The sequence below is a fragment of the Mastigoproctus giganteus genome, chromosome 4 (assembly GCF_048544385.1).
Source record: "Mastigoproctus giganteus isolate SK-2022 chromosome 4, ASM4854438v1, whole genome shotgun sequence".
Taxonomy (NCBI): domain Eukaryota; kingdom Metazoa; phylum Arthropoda; class Arachnida; order Uropygi; family Thelyphonidae; genus Mastigoproctus; species Mastigoproctus giganteus.
The window spans coordinates 166447035-166466586 of record NC_143578.1 but is presented as its reverse complement, the minus strand read 5'-3'; the positions used below and the strand labels follow the sequence as shown (position 1 = coordinate 166466586).

At 36.1% G+C, this 19552-nt stretch overlaps 1 protein-coding gene across 1 annotated transcript in view; it reads right to left on the bottom strand.

The window, feature by feature from the left end:
- LOC150087173 (ATP-binding cassette sub-family F member 1) overlaps positions 1–19552 on the bottom strand; it is a 276369-nt gene that overhangs the window by 8171 nt on the left and 248646 nt on the right. The window contains exon 16 of the mRNA XM_090371867.1: positions 15283–15444. Within this exon, the coding sequence (XP_090227993.1) occupies positions 15283–15444 (162 nt within the window). The remainder of the gene's footprint in view (positions 1–15282; positions 15445–19552) is intronic.

The window sequence follows — 19552 nt, the reverse complement described above, 5'->3', positions numbered from 1 at the left end:
ATTAAGCCAAAGTCCTGAACTGATGTAAATCAAAAGCTAGTGGCATTTACTTAAAAAAATTCTATAAAAATATTCAGTTCTCAATTTGTAAACATATTTTAATTGTCAGTTGAATCAAGAGGAAATTACAAAACGAATTATCTGCAAATAACGGGTGTGACATGTGAATTTTGGGTGTGACAATATACTTTCTGTTACAACCCATATGAACCAAAACAAATCACACTGACAGATTCATTTAGCCAGAACAGATTAAGGAGTTGGCAAAAAAAAGAAGTCTCAATCATTGTCAATCATCATATAATAAATAAATAAATTAAAATAGGTCAAAAGTAAAAAAAAAAAAAAAACTGTACATTTAAAAATGTAAATATCTAGATCGTATGTATAGCTTAGCTTAATTTTCAGCACTCACCTCTGAAAATTAAGCTAAGCTATACATACGATCTAGTTATTACATTACAGCACATAATGACTCCTTAAAAAATCAAGAGTCAAATGGAAATATTTAAATCAATAAAGTAAAACCCCTATATAACAAACTTCCCTGTTTAATCTTGAATTTCAAATTAATTTACTTCTCTATAATGAAGTTTCTCGCCAGTGCCACATATGATTTCTTCTTATTATTATAGCAATATGTTAAGTAAGATCAAAAAAAGTACCACAGCACTAAGGTAAAAAAAAAAAAAAGACTATGCACCAAGACTAGGAATTCACTGGTATTCGAAATGGTGCACTTTGCAGATGCGAGATGCTTATGACCTTAGAAACACTGACGTAGCCTAATGAAGATACAGTGCAGTTTTGGTCAACGTTTCTCAACACTATACTATGTTGCTCAGATCACCCTTTTACTAGGAAAACATAACATTGCAACATCGCTAAAGAGTGATCAGTCTTAATGGGTTTATTTTAATTTTTCAGCATCCCTTAAGGAAGCCTGCAGAAGCTTACTGATTAAGAATTTCTGAATTAAATGGCTGAACTAACAATGATATACATTTGATATTAGCAGAGAAAACATTCCCACAGGTAGTTTTCCACACTGTGCCACACTTAGAAACAGGTATACAAAATTTGTTTGACCACTATAAATCAACACGAACTGTGAGAAAGTTTTCTCTGTTAATGTCAACTGTTAAGAGGTAGCTATTGTATAGCTAAGTTGCTGGGAAGTGTTAAATTCCCAGGGATTATTAGTGACTTGTGTAAATTGAACCTGACAATCAGTGCCATAGCTGGTCTGAAAGCAACAAACACATCAGCATGCCAAAAAGGAAATATCATCAGCAACAATTAAAAGTGTCAGATGATGTTTAAAAAGAGTCAGATATCACTGTAAAATTCAATATTCCACAAAGCAATTTATCAATAATTTAAAAAAAAAAAATTCACTTCAGAACAAGCAAATGAAGGAACTTCTGACAAGAAGCAGATGTGACTTTAACTACTATTATTATGAGAACATTAAGAAATCAGTTTAAAATCACAGTGAATCAGTAAATAACTGCTGCTCTTGGGGAAGGGGATTCTAATCAAAGAAAAGTAACATGAAGCAACTGCATAGCTGCCAACATTTGCCTTTAGAAAAGCAGGAGATCAGGTAATTGAAGGCAGGAGGAGTACAGGAGATTTTTTGTAAAAAACTTTTTTTTTATTAAACTTTAATCGATTATGACTGCTTATAGAAAGAACCTGTGGTAAACTTTGCATCTTTTTTCAGAAATACCAAGTCAAAGCTTTTTACAACAATGGCACTGCTGTTCAGACTTTTGTCAAGAGCATTTCCACAGCTACATGATGAATAATAAAAAATAATAGAAATAAAAAAATAAAAAAAGAATAATAGAATAATGAAGAAAAGGACACAACGTGAACTCTGTTTCTCTCACTCTAACTATTATCTTACACCCAACACTGCTATAGGACTTCATAAAATAACATGACTTGGCATTAATATTAGTTATATTTCATGCTTTTTGTGCAGTTTGCCACTGTATTATCAAATTCTTTCTATTTAATAGTGGCCAGTAGATTCTCTAACAGAAATTGATAGAAATGATAATGCAAAATATATATTTTTACCTTCAATGATATTGGAAAGTACTGGAAACAAAGTTAAAATTAAATAATATTTAACTTAATGCTTCTAAAAACTGAGTTGGGCAACTTGCTATCTATGAATTCTGTTTAGAGCTGGTAGATTCTTGAATGACATAAGGAAACATGCTTTGGTCTCAGGGATTCACAAGAGAAAGTAAGGTGACCACCAAACTATTCATAGGGTCATGCAGCTTCTGCTATTAGTGTATATTCAAAAATATTTAAACTGTTACATTTCAATAAATTGTATCAGCATACAAATCACAACACTGGCAGCTAATGAGTTTTTTTTTTTTTTTTTTTTTTTAACCATTATACAAAGGGTACTAGGAAAGTTTTGCAATATGACGCAACAATGAGTCACAGGAAGCTGCTTGTTGCTGCATGTTGAGACATGTTCATACGTGCATAGTAGCCGCCGAGCCAAATCGATGGGCTCAGTTATTCATTAGTAGTGAGAGTGTAAAGTGCTTGCGATGGCATCGTGGTCACGAAATGAGATAAGGACAGTTTTGCGGTATAATTTCGTGTGTGGTTTAACCATAGACCAGTGCTTAGAAGAAATGACTCTTGCACTAGATGATGATTGTCCACATCGTACAACGATATTCAGGTGGCATAGAGAATTCCAAAGGGGAAATTTCACTCTGGAGGATTCTGAGAGGCCGGGAAGGCCACGAACGTCAGTTACGGAGGAAAACGTTACTGCTGTGAGGAAAATGCTTGACGAAAACAGGCGAGTGACCCACCAACAGATAGAGGATACTTTGGGCCTAAATGCACCAGCAATTCGTTCGATTCTGCAAGATCATTTGCACGTGAAAAAACTTTGTTCTCTCTAGGTGCCGCATCAACTGACTGAAGAGCAGATGACACGACGTGTGACTTGGTGCCGGGAGATGTTAAAAAAGTTTGATAAGGCACAATCTCGGTATGTGAACAACATCGTGACAGGTGACGAGACTTGGCTGTACTATTACGATCTGCCGACCAAGGCTCAAAACAAAGTTTGGGTCTTTGATGATGACGACACACCCGTAATTGTCAGAAAATCCCGATCTGTAAAGAAGAAAATGATAGCTGTATTTTTCAAATCGAGTGGAATTGTGGAACGTGTCGTTTTGGACATGCAGAAGACAGTCACAGCTAAGTGGTATACTGAACAATGCCTGCCTAAAGTCATTGGATCTATGAAGAACTTGCGGCCAAAGTCAAGAATGGACACCTGGTACCTCCATCACGAAAATGCTCCAGCTCACCGCGCCAAAGCCTGCACCGAATATTTGACCACGACAGGACTGAAACTTCTCGAGCACCCTCCCTACAGTCCAGACCTTGCTCCCTGCGACTTTGCACTGTTCTCGCATGTGAAAATGAAGCTAAAAGGGAGGCGGTTTTCCAGTGATGAGGACCTTCTACGGGCTTGGGACAACGAGTGTGCTTTACTCCCTAGTGAAACTTGGCAGAACTGGTTTAAAGATTGGTTTCGGAGGACGGAGAGGTGTATTGAATGTAGAGGAAATTACTTTGAAAAAATTAAATAAACAAAGCTGTATTGCAAAACTTTCCTAGTACCCTTTGTATATAAAACATGGTAAAGTTTGCTGCAAATTTGTGGCATACTGCAGTTTATTCATCAACCTGTTATGCCATTCATGACATGTCTCTGTACTCATCTCTCACTGACTTTTATGATTTTGATTTTATTATTATTAAACATATATTTCATCAAAAATGGTTTAGGACTGATAGCCTCAGACCATGGGAATTTACTAGATGAACAAGTTGGTGCAAAGCATAGTAAATCACCTACTTTAGTGATTTACTACAAACTAAAATGATGCTTTGCACTAGATTGTTCATCTAAATTTATTTTATTTAAAAAAATAAATCTTTAATAATATTATTAGATTTTAATAAACTTCTTTTACAGTATATTTTAGGGCTCAGATTATGTAAATAGTTTAACTAATGTACAAGTTAGTGCATTTGCACCATTTTTGTACATAGCCATCTACATAAGTAGTCATAAATTGGCATCATTAAGTATATCTCATATTGTGAATAACTTCACAAGTTGCCATGATATTGCATTACCTCAAATATGTAATGCTTCACCATAGGAGAAGAATAAGTAACAATAGTCTAAGAATTCATCATTAAGTATTGTTACTTATTCAATAGAATAAGTAACAATACTTAATGATGCCAATTTATAACTACTTATGTAGATGGCTATGTACAAAAATGGTGCAAATGCACTAACTTGTACATTAGTTAAACTTCTTTTATTAATATCTATTATTTTCTAAATTGAGAGCGAGTACCAGGCCTGGCCATATTTTATGCACTGCATTGGAAATGAAAAACCTGCAATCAAATTTGTTTTTTTGTTTTTTTTTTTTTTTTTTAATGGGTAACTGAACAATTTTGTCAAAGTTTTCTCTTATTATGGGTGTATTAACAAAAATAAGAAGGCATTCACAAATCATTTTTAAAATTTCCCATTTAACGTAGGTTTATTATTTTATTTCAAAAAGAAAAGATGAAGAAGGGATCATTCTAGATCAAATCAGAAAGATCTATTCTTCATTGTAAACCCAGGCAGCTGGCAGATATGCAATTGGATTAACCAGAAATTTAAGCCAGTTCACATTAGCTACATAGATTTACAAAATATACATGAGATATTATTGAAACCAATTTCTAATAAAAGTGCAAGTGTTAACGATGAAGAAAGCAGGATTTCATAAGGGAATTTTTTTAACAAATTCTTGGAAGAATACAATCCAAATGAAATGCCTCCTTTTATAACTGCTTATCCAACACTAACTTTCAAAGCTGATAAATGTTTTGGGTTAAAGTACAGCAAAGAAAGAGTAACCAATATGTCAGGAACTGAGAAGCTTTCACTTTTACTGGTAGGAGTAAAAGTGAGAGTTAAGTGTATCTAATCTTTAGGATTTTATTATAATTTTAATAAACGAAGGCTCCCTGGATAGTGAAATTTCTGAACAGTGGTTACAAAAACTTAACAAAAATATAACAAAACAACATAACAATGGCAATTATTTTAATAGTTTTAAATATTATTTTTTAATAGCTATTTTAACTTATTGTACAAGGTATATTTAAGAAACACAAGTTATCTTAAAAGGATGCTAAAAAACCAGTTGCAGCAACTGAGAAGAAACATCCCAGGACAGCAATATAAGGTTTTTCATCAAATACAATAGTATCAGATTGAGCAGGTATTATAATATAGTAGTTGAAATAAAATCAAAATTCATATACATTATTTGGTTCGACTTTTATCATGAAGAGACTTTCTGTTCTCACTGAAGATCAAGCCAAGTGTACTTGGCACTGAAGTTTCAGCTTATGTTCAAGCTAGATAAAAATTCCATTATCCATATTCTACCTGTTTGTAATATATTTTTAAATCATATATCAACATTTGAATAGGCGACTCCACTACACCATTGCCTTAAAACCTGCAATCGTGTACTATGTAGTGCAAATGAGAGCCAATTCTAGGATTTAAAGGTAAACATAATATTCAATATGTTTTTAAAATGTAACTTAAATTTTAAAAACATTAAAAACACACTGCTTAGCCTTAATTGTTCACTTAACAAAACATATTATTCATATTCAGTATATGTGTGTGAATACATACTACCTACCTTCAGACTTTCAAAACAGCTATTTCCTGGCAGTGTCTCATTTTTAGATGTAGCATATCCAACTATTCAGGGAATTCCATATATATAAAAATATATTATGCAACTGAGAGAAGTGTGGATAACAGCATTTGTTTCTCTGTTGAACATGACAAAGTCTTAGTGCCAAGAACTTGGTCATTAACCTTCAAGAAAGGCAAAGGGTCTCTCCATGATCAAAAATGAATGCATGTAATACATAGAAATTTTGATTTTGTCATCACAATAAATATAGCATGGTCTGAAGATGTAAAGAATGACTACTGTAAAATTTTTTGCCAAATCAGGATTTGACGAGAAACTCAGAGATGGACCTAAATTTGATTACGACGGGGAAGATGATTTTTTTTAATAAGTAGTGGGAATGCAGAAAACAGCATAAAACTCTTCAATTTCCTTCAAACTGAAGATATTTATTAGTATTAATAGTGGCAAATGATGCATGGAAGAGTTTATATGTGATCAGCCATAAAAACTACCCACATCATTAGTCCATCAACTGTAATAATCTGTCTAATCTTTCCCTAAATTTATTCAAGTTGTCTACTTCCACAGGGAAGTTTCCTCCAATAATCAATTGCTCTCCGGCTGAAATCAAGTTTTAGTGCAGGTCCTATAACAATCCCTTTTTCACTTTAAATATATGTCTCCTTATACATTTTGTCCAAGAAAGAATGAGGGGGGCCATCAGCATTTAGTTTACTCAATCCATTTACAGCCTTAAAACGTTAATCAGGTCTCTGTGAAGGAGTCTAGTTTCCAGATGATAAAATTTGTTCCTAGCATTAGTATTAATTGTGGCAAATGATGCAAGAAAGCAAGCTTATAAAGCATCAGCCAAAAAAATAAATAAATAACTACGAATTTCACTCATCCATAGCTCCACTCTACTCTTCCTTGAATTTATTCAAACCACCCACTTCTAAAACAACAGATGGAAGTTTGTCCCAACAACCAACTACTCCCTGACTGAAGGCAACCTTCTGCACATCTATCCTGCAACCATCCTTCTCAACTTGAATTTATGCAAACTCATGCGACTACACACAGCAGTTCCCAAACTGTGTCCAGTATACACTGCAGCGAACTCACAGGGGGCACCGCGGTATATTTTAAATTTGAGGGAAGCACGGCAATACTCGACATCTGGAGGACACCTCACAAACTACTAACTCAAGGTAATTCACAGTTTCAACATTAGATTGTGCTTCAATCCTTTCGATGATGTTCTCGAATGTTTGAAGTATATTTTTGTTTACTTGTACAGTACTTTCGGCTATGCCAGTAACTTTTCGAACTTTCTCGTTTCTTAGAAGTTGTATATAAATACCTATCAACTCTCCGGGTCCATCAGTAATCGAAATACAGTAACTGAAGGGTGTTTTTATCAAGTGTCTGTGTGGTCTAGCAAAATTCAGTGAATTATTTTGTTAATTTTTAGTCCTTGTGCATAAAAACTGAAAGATTTTTGAACATTAATAAGAAGTGCAGGAGTGAAGAAAAGGATGATGAACCACAGACCAGTGGCAAAGTTGTGAAGAAACAGAAATATCGGAAATATGATGAAACTTATCTAGACTTTGGTTTTATTTTTGTAGATGTCAATCATGAAGAACATCCATAGTGTGTATTATGTCTGAAAGTTTTGCCTCCAGAGGGTATGCTTCCAAGTAAACTAAAATGCCACTTAGAGACCAATCATCCTAACACAGCTAGTAAATCCAGTGATTATTTTACCAGAAAGTTAAAAGAATTGAAAGAACAAAAAGATGCATTTTTTAATCAAGCATCAATACCAAGCAATGCTTTGCTAGCATCCTACAAGGTGGCATATAGAGTCGCAAAGTGTAAAAAGCCTCACCCCATCGCAGAACTGATTTTACCAACTGAAGTGGATATAGTCAACATTATGGTTGGTAAATCAGCTAATTGGAAAACAATCAGCAATCAGCTAATTGGAAAAATGAAAGGAAAGGAATTCGGGTTACAGCTAGATGAGGCGACAGACAGTAACAAAGGATGCTCATTTGATTTTCTACAAATGGTTCAGAGATGGTGACAAAATTGTGAAAGACCTTTTCTTTTGTAAAAGTATCACTGTGGGTATAAAGGCACAAGATTAGTTTGAGATTGTTGACACTTTTGTGCACTCTGAATTCCACCAAGGTTTAGGAAATAGTGGAAACTGGCTGGATGTTTTTGGGATTGTGTGTGAAAACAACTTAGACTGGACTAAGTGCATTGGCATCTGTATCGATGGCGGTCACTATGTTTGGCTGTTATGGAGGATTGCAGGTACTCATACAAAGCAAAGCTGTTGAGGCACTGTGGACCCACTGCATAATACACAGGGAAGCCCTTGCATCAAAGCAACTGAGTCTTCCACTGAACCTAGTCATGGAAAGTGTGTTGAAAGTGGTGAACTTTATAAAAACTTGGCCACAGAAGGCAAGGTTTTTTAAAAAACTGTGTGAGGATATGGGATCTGAGCACACATCTTTGTTGAACTACTATAGCTCACGATGGCTCTCCCGTGTGTTAGAATTATGACAGCAACTCTACTCTTATCTCAAAGAAGAACGTAAGTATGCCAAAAACTTCTTGGATACTAATTTTTTTTCAAAATTAGCATACCTGTGCAATCTCTTTGAAAAACTGAATGTGTTCAATCTCTCGCTGCAGGGAAGCAACACTCACACGCAGCGAGAGATTGAACATATTCAGTTTTATTCTGTGAGTTTCACTCTGAAACTCACAGAGGCTTCAGCCTTCAGAAAAAAGTTACAGTCAGTCCTCGTATAGCACGATAGTTGTGTTCCTAGAAATCCTCGTGCAATGCAAAATCATGCAATATAAATAACAGGCCCTATGGGAAAAATAGGGTTAGGTGCCGACCACCCAAGATTGAACACACATTTGTAACCAAAACATTACCAAACACAATAAATAATCGTAATATAATACATAAGTATTTTATTACGACTATTACGTAATAAAATATTGCTAATGCTTTTGCTTCTATCGTAAGCAAACTTGTTTTTTTGTTTGATTTTCTATCCAAACATATGACAGCTGGCCTATCTCTTCCAATTCTTTGTGTCTTGATCTAATGGAGTTTAATTACACTTGGAGTTGTTCCTGCAATGAAAGTTGTTTTTATTTTTCTGCATTCTCTCTAATTCTCGGCGTTGCCTCATTTAGGCCAGTAGCACATGCAATATCACATGGTCTTAATTTCACTCAAAGTGTTTCAAAATTTCATATTTTTTCTCTATCAACAGAAGCGGACTGACCATAAGCCTTACCAGGGAAACCCCGGTGGGCCAGTGTGATTTTGGCCATAAACGCTAGTATGAGGCTGCTACAAATTTTCCCGGGTAAGAATTTTTGACCCAGTCCGCCTCTGTTTATCGATATTGCTTTTCTTTTTCCCTCTGAATCTGTAGTGTCTTCACCAGGACAATTCCTTTTCACACCTTTTAAGTATTTTACTCATTTTTAGGGAATAAAGCACAATTACAAAATGAGGAGGCACACTTGATACAGATAAACAAAAATGCGCGCGCATATAGCAATTGAATAAACAACACCGTAAAGGGAGAGACACACTAACACCTCACATTTTACTAAAGCACATTTCTGGGGGTTACTACCATAAAACAATAAAAACTATTTCCAGCTGCATTTCTGCTAGTGGAATCTGTTATAAACTGGTAGTAAACTCGATCTAATTGCATTTGCGATAATACAGTAGCTGGAATTGTGCGGGTTTTTACGTTATTATGGCGAAAAGTGTTTCCCCTTCATTGATATAAAAAACAAATACATTTTCAAAATCTTCTCTTCATTGCTATCGTGTTGCGTTCAGTTGGGGTGATTCCGCATTCGACTGCCATTTCTTGTAAACACAAAGGTGAATCGTGCATAAGCGAATTCGGTTCGTGTTATATACGATATCGTTCCCTTATTTATAAATCGTGTATGATCGAATTCGTGTAGTGTAAACACGTGTTATATGAGGACTGACTGTACTACTACGAAGAAGAAAATTAAATGAAGATGGTTACAAAGACTGTTTCCCCCTGTTGCAGCAGTTTGTTACATCCAGTGATGTTTATTTTACCCACAAACTTAAAATCTTTTTTTTTGAGGAGCACCCAATATAGCTCAGTGACTGGATTGAAAAATACTTTCCAGAATACATGGAGAAGTTTGCATGGATCCAAGACCCATTCAAGGGTAATCCATCATCTGAATTTACTGACCCCCCCCCCCATCTGAATTTACCTCTGCAGAGGAAGAAAATCTTATCGAGCTGTCTTGTGACAAGACTTTAAAAACAAAATTCGGCAGCACAGAACTAAGTGAGTTTTGGATATCAACAAAAGATGAATATCCGCTGCTAAGTGCTAAAGCTCAGCGAATCCTAATTCCATTTGCAACATCATATCTTTGCAAAGCTGGGTTTTTGGGCAGTTGCTGTGATAAAAAGCAAGTACCACGCAGAAATCAATGCAGAACAGGAAATGAGGATGGCAGTGTCTAACAGGCACACACATCCCATTATTAAGTAATTGTGGTTATTTAAGAATGAAATAAAAATATTATTTTTTCTTTCAATTTATGTATATTATTTTTTCGAACAGTTACTATGTTGTTAGGACATAAATACCTATTAAGTTGTTTGGACCTAACGACTGTACTTAATAAACAGAACTGAAGGGTATTTCTTTTGGCCTAGGTGCGCTGTGAAAAAATTGAGGTTCCCAAACTTTCACGAACCGAGAAAGTTTGGGAATCTCTGGTGTAGTCTCAGAAAGAGAAAGAATGCCATCAACATTTAGCTTACTCAATCTACTCAAGGCCTTAAACACTTCAAATCAGATCACCTCACAGGGGCCTAGTTTCCAGACACTGCAATTTGCAGAATTGACTGAAGCCTTTCTTGGTAAGCATCCTTTTGTTCCCTTCACCAATCTGCATTCTCTGCACCTATTCCAGTAGATCTACATTCCTAAAGTGAAGCCTCCAGACCTGTATGCAGTACTCAACATGAAGCCTAACCATGGCCTTATACAAGGAGATAATCACATCCTTAGCCATGCTAGCAAAGTTTCTGTATATAATTGACAAAGTCCCATGAACTGTCCAGGCAGCCTGTCTGCACTGCTCAGAGAATTTAATACTTGACTGCACTATTACCCTCAGGTCTTTGTACATTAGTACAAGCAAAGAATAGATGTACCTGTTTTTGCTTTAAAAACCGTAACACAACCCATGTATTTACTTGTCCCATGAAGACACCAGTAGGCATTGTAAGCCCCAAAATCTCACTTTGTAGGCTATTATGATCCCAACAGCAGCAGCAGTGCAAGATCACTTTCTCCTCTACTTTCGGCTGCTATTAATCTGTTATTCTGTATATCCCTCATCAAACTAGAAGTTTTCAAACCTACCTAACCTAACACTTCCTCAAAAGCAACAGGAAATATTCTTGCATCTACTTCCATTTAAGTGCCCCATCCCTGTAATCACAGTCTTTCCTGGTGTCTCCGCAGCACACGGAGGTGGGCAGGAGCAGCAGTGCATAGCACATGCTTCTTGATTAGACCAGGGTTCGAGCCCATGACCACCAAATATGGAAAGGTCAGGGAATGACCACCGCATATCCCCGGAGCAATATGGCCTCAGTTGCTAATGCTCCTAAAAACCAAATAACAACAACAGTCTTTCTTATTAACAAGACCAGACCATGCTGAAAAAAATTCTACCCCATTAGCCTTGCAAAGTCTCTCCACAGCTGAATTGTTGACAAGGCTCTCATTATGTACTCCTATCTATCATGTATGGGCAGAATTTGCAGACAGCTTAAAATTTAATCCCAACTCAAAGTTTTTTTTCTCAACACTGCTGACTGTACCTGTAAGTAAATCCTCCTGATCTCCTATTCTTAATACCATCAGTACCAACATGTATAACAGTACGACTTTTTGTGCACTTAAAAATAACTTCACTACAACATCATTAACTTTAGTTCCTGGCAAACATACCCTGGTCCTCTTCTGCCAGTCCTTTTTTGCACCATATAACTCCTATTTCGCTGATAATAGTCATTGACTATAACTAATTCATGTCATCTGCCATCTTCATCCATCATAACAGATGGATGAAGATGGCAGAAGTAAATCGAATTCTGGTGGGGATTTGAATGATTTTGTGAAAACAGAGGAACGTGGAGGCAAAATTGTTGAAGCTAAATGTAAAAATTCACAAAGGGGGTTCAAAGGGAGACACGAATAATTACAGATGTGTTAGCTTGACATCTGTTCCAGGGAAAATAACTGAGTCACTGGTTAAAAAAGGCAGCATTCTCAACAGGAATGCAGTTATACTGCAGTCACAACACATATTTGTTAAGGGGTGATCTAGTCTGACCAATCTGACTGGATATTATGACACAGTAACAAAGGAACTAGATGCAAAAAATAACTTTGACTTAATATACTTAGATTTGAGAAAAGCTTTTGATACTTTTACATAAAAGACTGCTATACAAAATGGACACTGCGGCATTAATAGTAAGTTGCTGCTATGGATTAAGGAATGATTACGTGGGAGAAGACAGAGTGTGCCTTATCCCACTTAATCATTGCCCAATGCCCACAGAGTGGTTATCAATGGACACTGCTCTTCTTTGTCTAATGTTAATGGAGTCCCCCAGGGCTGCAGTAATAACTGCACCCATTTTCTATATTCATTAATGATATTGATGAAGGCATATCAGGCTTAATGTCTAAGTTTCCGAAGGATACAAATGTTTGCAGCATAGCTAATCACAGTAATCATGGTAAGATATGGCAACAATATCTAGAAAATTAGGTAGATGGGCTGAGAAGTGATGGCAATTGAAGTTTAATATTGACAAATACAAGGTGCTTCACACAGAGAACAGTAACCCCAGATTAATGTACCAGATGTGTGGTACCACACTCAAGGCAGTGGAAAATGAAAACCACCTGGGGTTATTTGTGCAATCAAATATGACACTCTCTAGCAGTGCAGACAGGCTGTTAGGACAGCTCATGGGGTTTTCATCAATGATATACAGGAACTTTACCAGCAGAGATGAGACAATTATCACATTTTACAAGGCAATGGTTAGGCCACACTTTGAGTACTGCATACCAGTCTGGTAGCCTCATTCTAGGAAGAACATGGATCCATTGGAATGGGCATAAAGATGAGCAACAAGATTGGTGAGGAGAGCAAAAGGGTGCTCATACTAGAAAGACTTCAGTTTTGCAAATTGCAGTCTAAAGACTAGGCACTGGCTAGAAACTTGAATGAAGTGTTTAAGGCCTTCAATGGATTGAGGAAGCTCGGGTGATGGAATGCTTTCTCTTGTTCAGACAACATGCATAAGGTGACATAAATTCAAATCGAGGCAGGTCAAATGTGTGTAAATTCAAACAATCAGCCATCCTCTGCCAGAGAATTCTCAATGATACCGGCAAAAATCCTTGCACCACCTTTGTTCAAAGGATTGCCATCTCTACAAAATTATTCCTACTACCCACAAATGTGTGCCAAGCTGATAAAAATTCTCATCCCCCCCCCCCACAGCCAAGTAGATTCCCTCAAGTCTCAAGTTAATCTACAAGGCTTTCAGCATATAGACCCTCCTATCGCGTCTGGGCAGAATTGCAGACATACACATTGGCATTTCTTCAGCATATTCCTATATTTATCCAACAGATGGTCAGGTCATGTATCATCAGCCCCCACATGAATAATAATTCTCTCTTTTACCTTCCTTAAACTCTGACAACCTGTTGGTAACATCATCAATTGTAGCTTGTGGCAAACACACTCTGGTTCTGGACCACCTATCTTCATTACAAAAAATGTTACCCATTTTCCTGACAATAGAGTCACCCAATAAAACTAGATCACCTTCAACCAGGGCAGTCTAGTCTCTGTTTGACTATTCTTTTCTGGGTCCTGAACTGGAGATGCATCATTTGGCAGGTCAGGAGATACTAGAGTCCCTGATGAGCTTCCAGTTACACTTGTTTCTAGGGCAAGCACTCGTTTTTTTAACTGATGCAAATTCTTCTCGTAACACATTAAGTTGTAATTTGAGATTGGCACACTCCTTACATCGGTTGCAAAGATTTGCACTTTCCACATTATTAGGCTTTTCTGTTAGCGCCATCCATTATAAACAGGTAGTAAACTTGATCTTATTACATTTGCGATAATACTGATAGCTGGAATTCTGTGGATTTTTACTTTATTATGGTGAAACATGTGTCCCCCTTCACTGCAATCTTCAGTCATATAAAAAAAATATAAATAACGTAATGTAAGTGCAAAGCTAGGTAAGTCAGGGACTTACTGTATCAAAAAAATGTTCAGCAACCTACATAAAAAGTATGCCAATAGATAAAAAAAAAAAAAAAACCTACCACGCACTACATGCATGTCCAATACGATGCTTCCCTTTATTTTTTAAGATGTCGATTTTAAATCTAATAGCTTCCCTTTAATTTTTACAATTTTGTGTATAGTTTGGTCACAAACATTATGATGGTTCAGTAAAAATTTAACAGATGCACCGTTTTCAAACTTTTGAATAATTCCAAGTTTTTGTTTAATTAAAAGCACAATCTTGCATTTGCCCATCATTTTCATGAGTTCTAAACAAACAAACAAAAAAAAAAAGTTACTATAAAAAAAATCTGACATCCCTGACATAAATAACGAAACAATTTGTCCTTTTGCGGTGCAACAGAACACAGCAATCAATGCGATGCACTAAAACAAACTAAACATTTGGTCTCTTTCTTTCTTTCTTTCTTTTTTTTTTTTTTTTTTGAGCAGCCGGTGTGAAGACAACAGGGGTTGCAAAATAACAAGCGCACTAATCTCCCGGTGACAACTTATAATGCCACTTCTTGTTGCTTATTTACAACTTGCAAAACATCTGTTTATACCTATTCTAGTTATTACTTGAATTTTATGATTTCTGTTTTTTTTTTTTTTTTTTTTTTTTTAATTTGGAGTCTTTAAGTGTCCCAGTTAATCCAATCCCAGTAAATTGAGTCTGCTGTATTATTAAAATGTTTATATCATTCATATAAGTTATTGACCTTTCATAATAACTGATTTAGATATATTTTCTATTTATTTATTATGCCTATAGAGTAATGAGCCCATATGCTACAATAATAATGGTAGAAGGATATGTCATCGTTAACCATTTCAATTTCAACAAGCTTCATGTGTGACGAACTACATTTACAATTTTATGTGGGGCAGGTCCTATAATTATAGGACTTTCCCATATTTATTGTTGACACATAGCCAAACTGCTGTTGTGGTTTATTGCAACAACTAATTATTTCCTTACATGTTATAAAAAAACACTTTTTAGATGTTAAAGATAATTTACCAATATCAGTACATCAGGTGCCCTCAATGATAACTCTGCCAAAGCAACTCTTGCCTTCTGCCCACCTGAAAGGTCATTGTTCTTTATTGTGTGTGCATAACTAACAAGTCCAAAGGTTCCCAACTGCTTACGAGCATCTTGATAATTTAGGTTGAATAACCTCTGGAAAAAAAAAAAACACAATTTACAAGAAAAATTAAATACAGAACATCTTAAATATAGCTTCTTCCCACAGTAGATAATGGGGAATATTATGTAAAAAATTTTTTCAGATGATTCTTACCTCCAAATTAAAGCAAAATTTTGAAAGGCACACATTTAAATATGACACAAAATTAATAAATAAACAATTAATGAAGAACAAAAATTTATGAATAAACTAATATGCATAAATTATTCAGTGATGTGAAACTTCCCTTTAACGGACAGCCATGGGGAACGAAAATGTGTCCGTTAGAGAGAAGTGTCCGCTAACAAGAAGTCTGAGGTAAAAAAAAAAAAAGAAAGAAAGAAAAATCGTTAAACGTTTAATGTAAAATTAAATTAAAATATATACAGATTTCGAACAATATTTTTGTAAATAATATACATACAATTGTGCTATACATATTATGACTTTATCTTAAGAAAAATACATACAGTAATCACTTATTTTCTTCTGCACCTTCTTCCGGCTGATAATTTTGTTTTCAACATTTGTTTGGAGTGAAGAAACCATCGAAAGTCCTTCAGTATCTTCTTCAGCAGCGAAAAACATTTTTAAACGATTGATTCGTATGAGCGCTTCTTCTATTTTCATCGGTGGTTCGTCGTTAATATATTCTTCGACAGAATGACCTCCTTCCATTTCTTTATCCTCATGAGGAACTTCTTGAAAAATATCGATGATAATGTCGTTGATATCTATAGCACCATCTTCTGTAGTGAGGTTCGAGTCTATATCTTTGTAGCCAGGGTCACTTGTAGCTGAAGTATCATACATTATCAATAGATGTTGAAGTTCTTGTTCTTCTTGGTGCTCCACATTGCTGTTCACAACTTCAATTTTTGCGTTTGAGAAGCCAGACTTTACAAAACAGTTCACGACAGTTTGTTTTCTAATTGCGTTTACTGAAGAGGAAATCCATTGAATCGCATCTAGGATGCTAATTATCTTTGCAAGGTCACTCGCACATTTTACATCGTTCATGTTTGCAATGAGATGTCTTAAAACACGTTTTCTGTAGTGAAGTTTAAAATTTTTTATTATCCCTTGATCCAAGGACTGACGCTCTGCAGATGTGTTTGGTGGCGGAAAAACGATTTGAATGTTGGACAATTCAATGTGCGGGTGAGATGCAGCATTATCCATGAGAAGAATAATTTTTCTGTTTTGACGACTCATGTTTTGGTTAAAGTGACTTATCCATTCGCTCATGATATCTCGTGTCATCCACACTTTTTTTTATTAGACTTCCAGTCAACATTCAAAAGATTCAACTTTATGCCCTTGAAACAACGAGGATTTTGTGGTTTTCCCATAACAAGTGGTTGTTCAAAGTCTCCCAGCATATTTGTACAGTCAAGTTCCTTAGAAATTTTTCCGCCCTGGCACTTTTCGTTTTTTAGACTCATTGTTTTTTCAGGAAGAGCTTTAAAAAACAACCCTGTTTCGTCACAGTTGTAAATATCCTTAGCTTCAAAATCACGACATAAATCTTCCAATTTGACGGTCCACTCTGTTACAACCCCAGTATCAACAGATCCACCTTCACCACTTACGGTTTTCCAAGAAATTTTATGCCGAGTTTTGAACTTGTCTAGCCATCCCACAGAAGCTTTGAACTCATTTAATCCCATAGATTTCGCAACCTCCAAAGCCTTTTCCCTAATAATAAGCCCATTAATGGGAATTTTTTTAGCACGTTCGCTACAAAACCACTCATACGTCACACGTTTCTTGATTAGACCGGGGTTCGAGCCCGTCACCACCAAATACGGAGTATGCGGAAAGGTCAAGGAACGACCACCGCACCGGAGCAATATGGCCTTAGTTGCTAATGCTCCTAAAAACCAAATAACAACAACAACAACACTCATACGTAACATTGTCAATTTGAAGTTCAACAGTTTTCGGGAATGATTTTTGAACCTGATCATTTCCGTGTTGCCAAAATTGTTTGAGCAGTTAATTTTTTTTTCTTTAGGATGTCGCTTACCTGCGTCTTCCCGATTTTGAATTTTGCAGCGAGATTGCTAACACTATTTTTTTGCCGATCATATGCATTAATGAGTTGGACTTTATCTTTTAAAGTTGAATGTTTACAAGAAGACATTGTGCACTTCACACGACACTGAAAAAAAAACTGAAAACTGAAACTGAAAAGACGAAAGGCCGACAAAATCCCCCCCTCCATCTGCATACACTGAATTCATCAGAAGTTTTACACGTGCCTTAAAATTCTTGAAAAGGGGTTTAGAACAGCGACGTAAACCTTGATAAAATTCAGAGAATCGGAAATAGAAAATAAGCACCCGATTGAGGCAATACGTGGAAGAAAAGTTCCTAGAAAAAGGGCTGTGAGCTCTCCCACAGTCCGTTGTGGGGAGATCAAATTAAGTGCTAATCTAAACGAAACAGTGCAGATTGCCTGTCCGCGTCCGTTACAGAGAATGTCCGCTAGACAGAAGCTGCAAACACGTTAAAACCAATGGAGGTGAGTTGGGGAATTTGAAAATGTCCGTTGTAGAGAGATGTCCGTTAACGAAAGGTGTCCGTTAGGAGAAGTTTCACTGTACTTAAATAAAATGAATCATTCTGCACCACTCCAACAAGATCTATATAAATTAGGCAGATGGGATGAGCAGTGAAAATTGTGGTTTAACATTGATAAATGCAAGGTGCTGCATATGGCCAACAGTACCCCACAATAACATACCAACTGGAGGGTACTTCACTCAAGGTGGTGAACAAGATACTTAAGATTTTTTGTTTAATTGAAAGCACAATCTTGCATTTGCCCATCATTTTCATGATTTCTAAACAAAAAAAAAAAAAAAAAAAAAAGTTACTATAAAAAAAATCTGACATCCCTGACAATAAATAATGAAACAAAATTTGTCCTTTTGCGGTGCAACGGAACACAGCAATCAGTGCAACACACTAAAACAAACTAAACATTTGGTTTTTTTTTTTTTTTTTTTTTTTTTGTTGGACTGCACAGTTGGACAACTGTGCAGTCCAACATGAAGTTCTCTGAGCAGTGCATACAGGTTGCTAAATTGGTTCATGGGGAAGTTCTGCCAATGACATTCACAAAAATGTTGCCGGCAGGGACAAGCAGGTACTTATCTAAATGTATAAGGCAATGGTTGGTTAACATCATCAAACGAGTACAGAGAAGAGCAACAAAATTAGTCAGACACACAAAAAATACTCTTGCCATGAAAGACTTTAGTTGCTACACTTAGAAATAGACACCTCTGAGGAGAAATTATTGAAGTGTTTAAAGCTTTAAATGGATTGAGTATGACAATGCTAATGGCCTCCTTAATCTTTCTTGGACAACACACATAAGAATACATAAACTGAAAAAGGATGGCTGCAGGACAGATGTCCAAAAATTTACTTTTGGCCAGAGATTAAGTGACTGCTGGAACAAACTTCCATCTGGTGTTGTGGAAGTGGGTAGTTTGAGTAAACTTAAGGAAGAATTAGACAAATCATTAGGGGAGATGAGCAGATGTGGTGACTGGTTATTTTTTGCTTGCTGTCCTGCATTATTTGCTTCCCTCCTGGAATCATTTTCTACTACTAATACTGACTCATGGTAGAGTACTTCCACAATATATACAAGATCAATGCATTAAGGCAAACTCTGTTTGCCTTAATGCTACATATAGAATGCTACTATGCCCTTTGCATACAATGAGAAATAAATAAATAAAAGGCAAAGATAATTGATATGCTGGAGCAAGCCCAAAATGACTGCCAATCTGTCACAATACAGAGCGGTATCATGGTGAACAGCATGCAATACAGAGCATCAAATGGTTTTGCAAAAGATGTGTATATTTGTTCCCCAAGGCCTTGTGGTGGGGAAGCATATAACCTGAATTTTAATCAGCCCCAAATAAAAAGTTCAGATGCATCAAGTCTGGTGACCTCAGTGATCTCAGATAACGAAGGATCAGTAGTCCAATCCACTTCTATTTGAAGTTTGTGCAAACTATGTGGTTCATTACAGGCACAATCATTGCAGACTGCCACTGAATCTTTGATTCTGAGTTT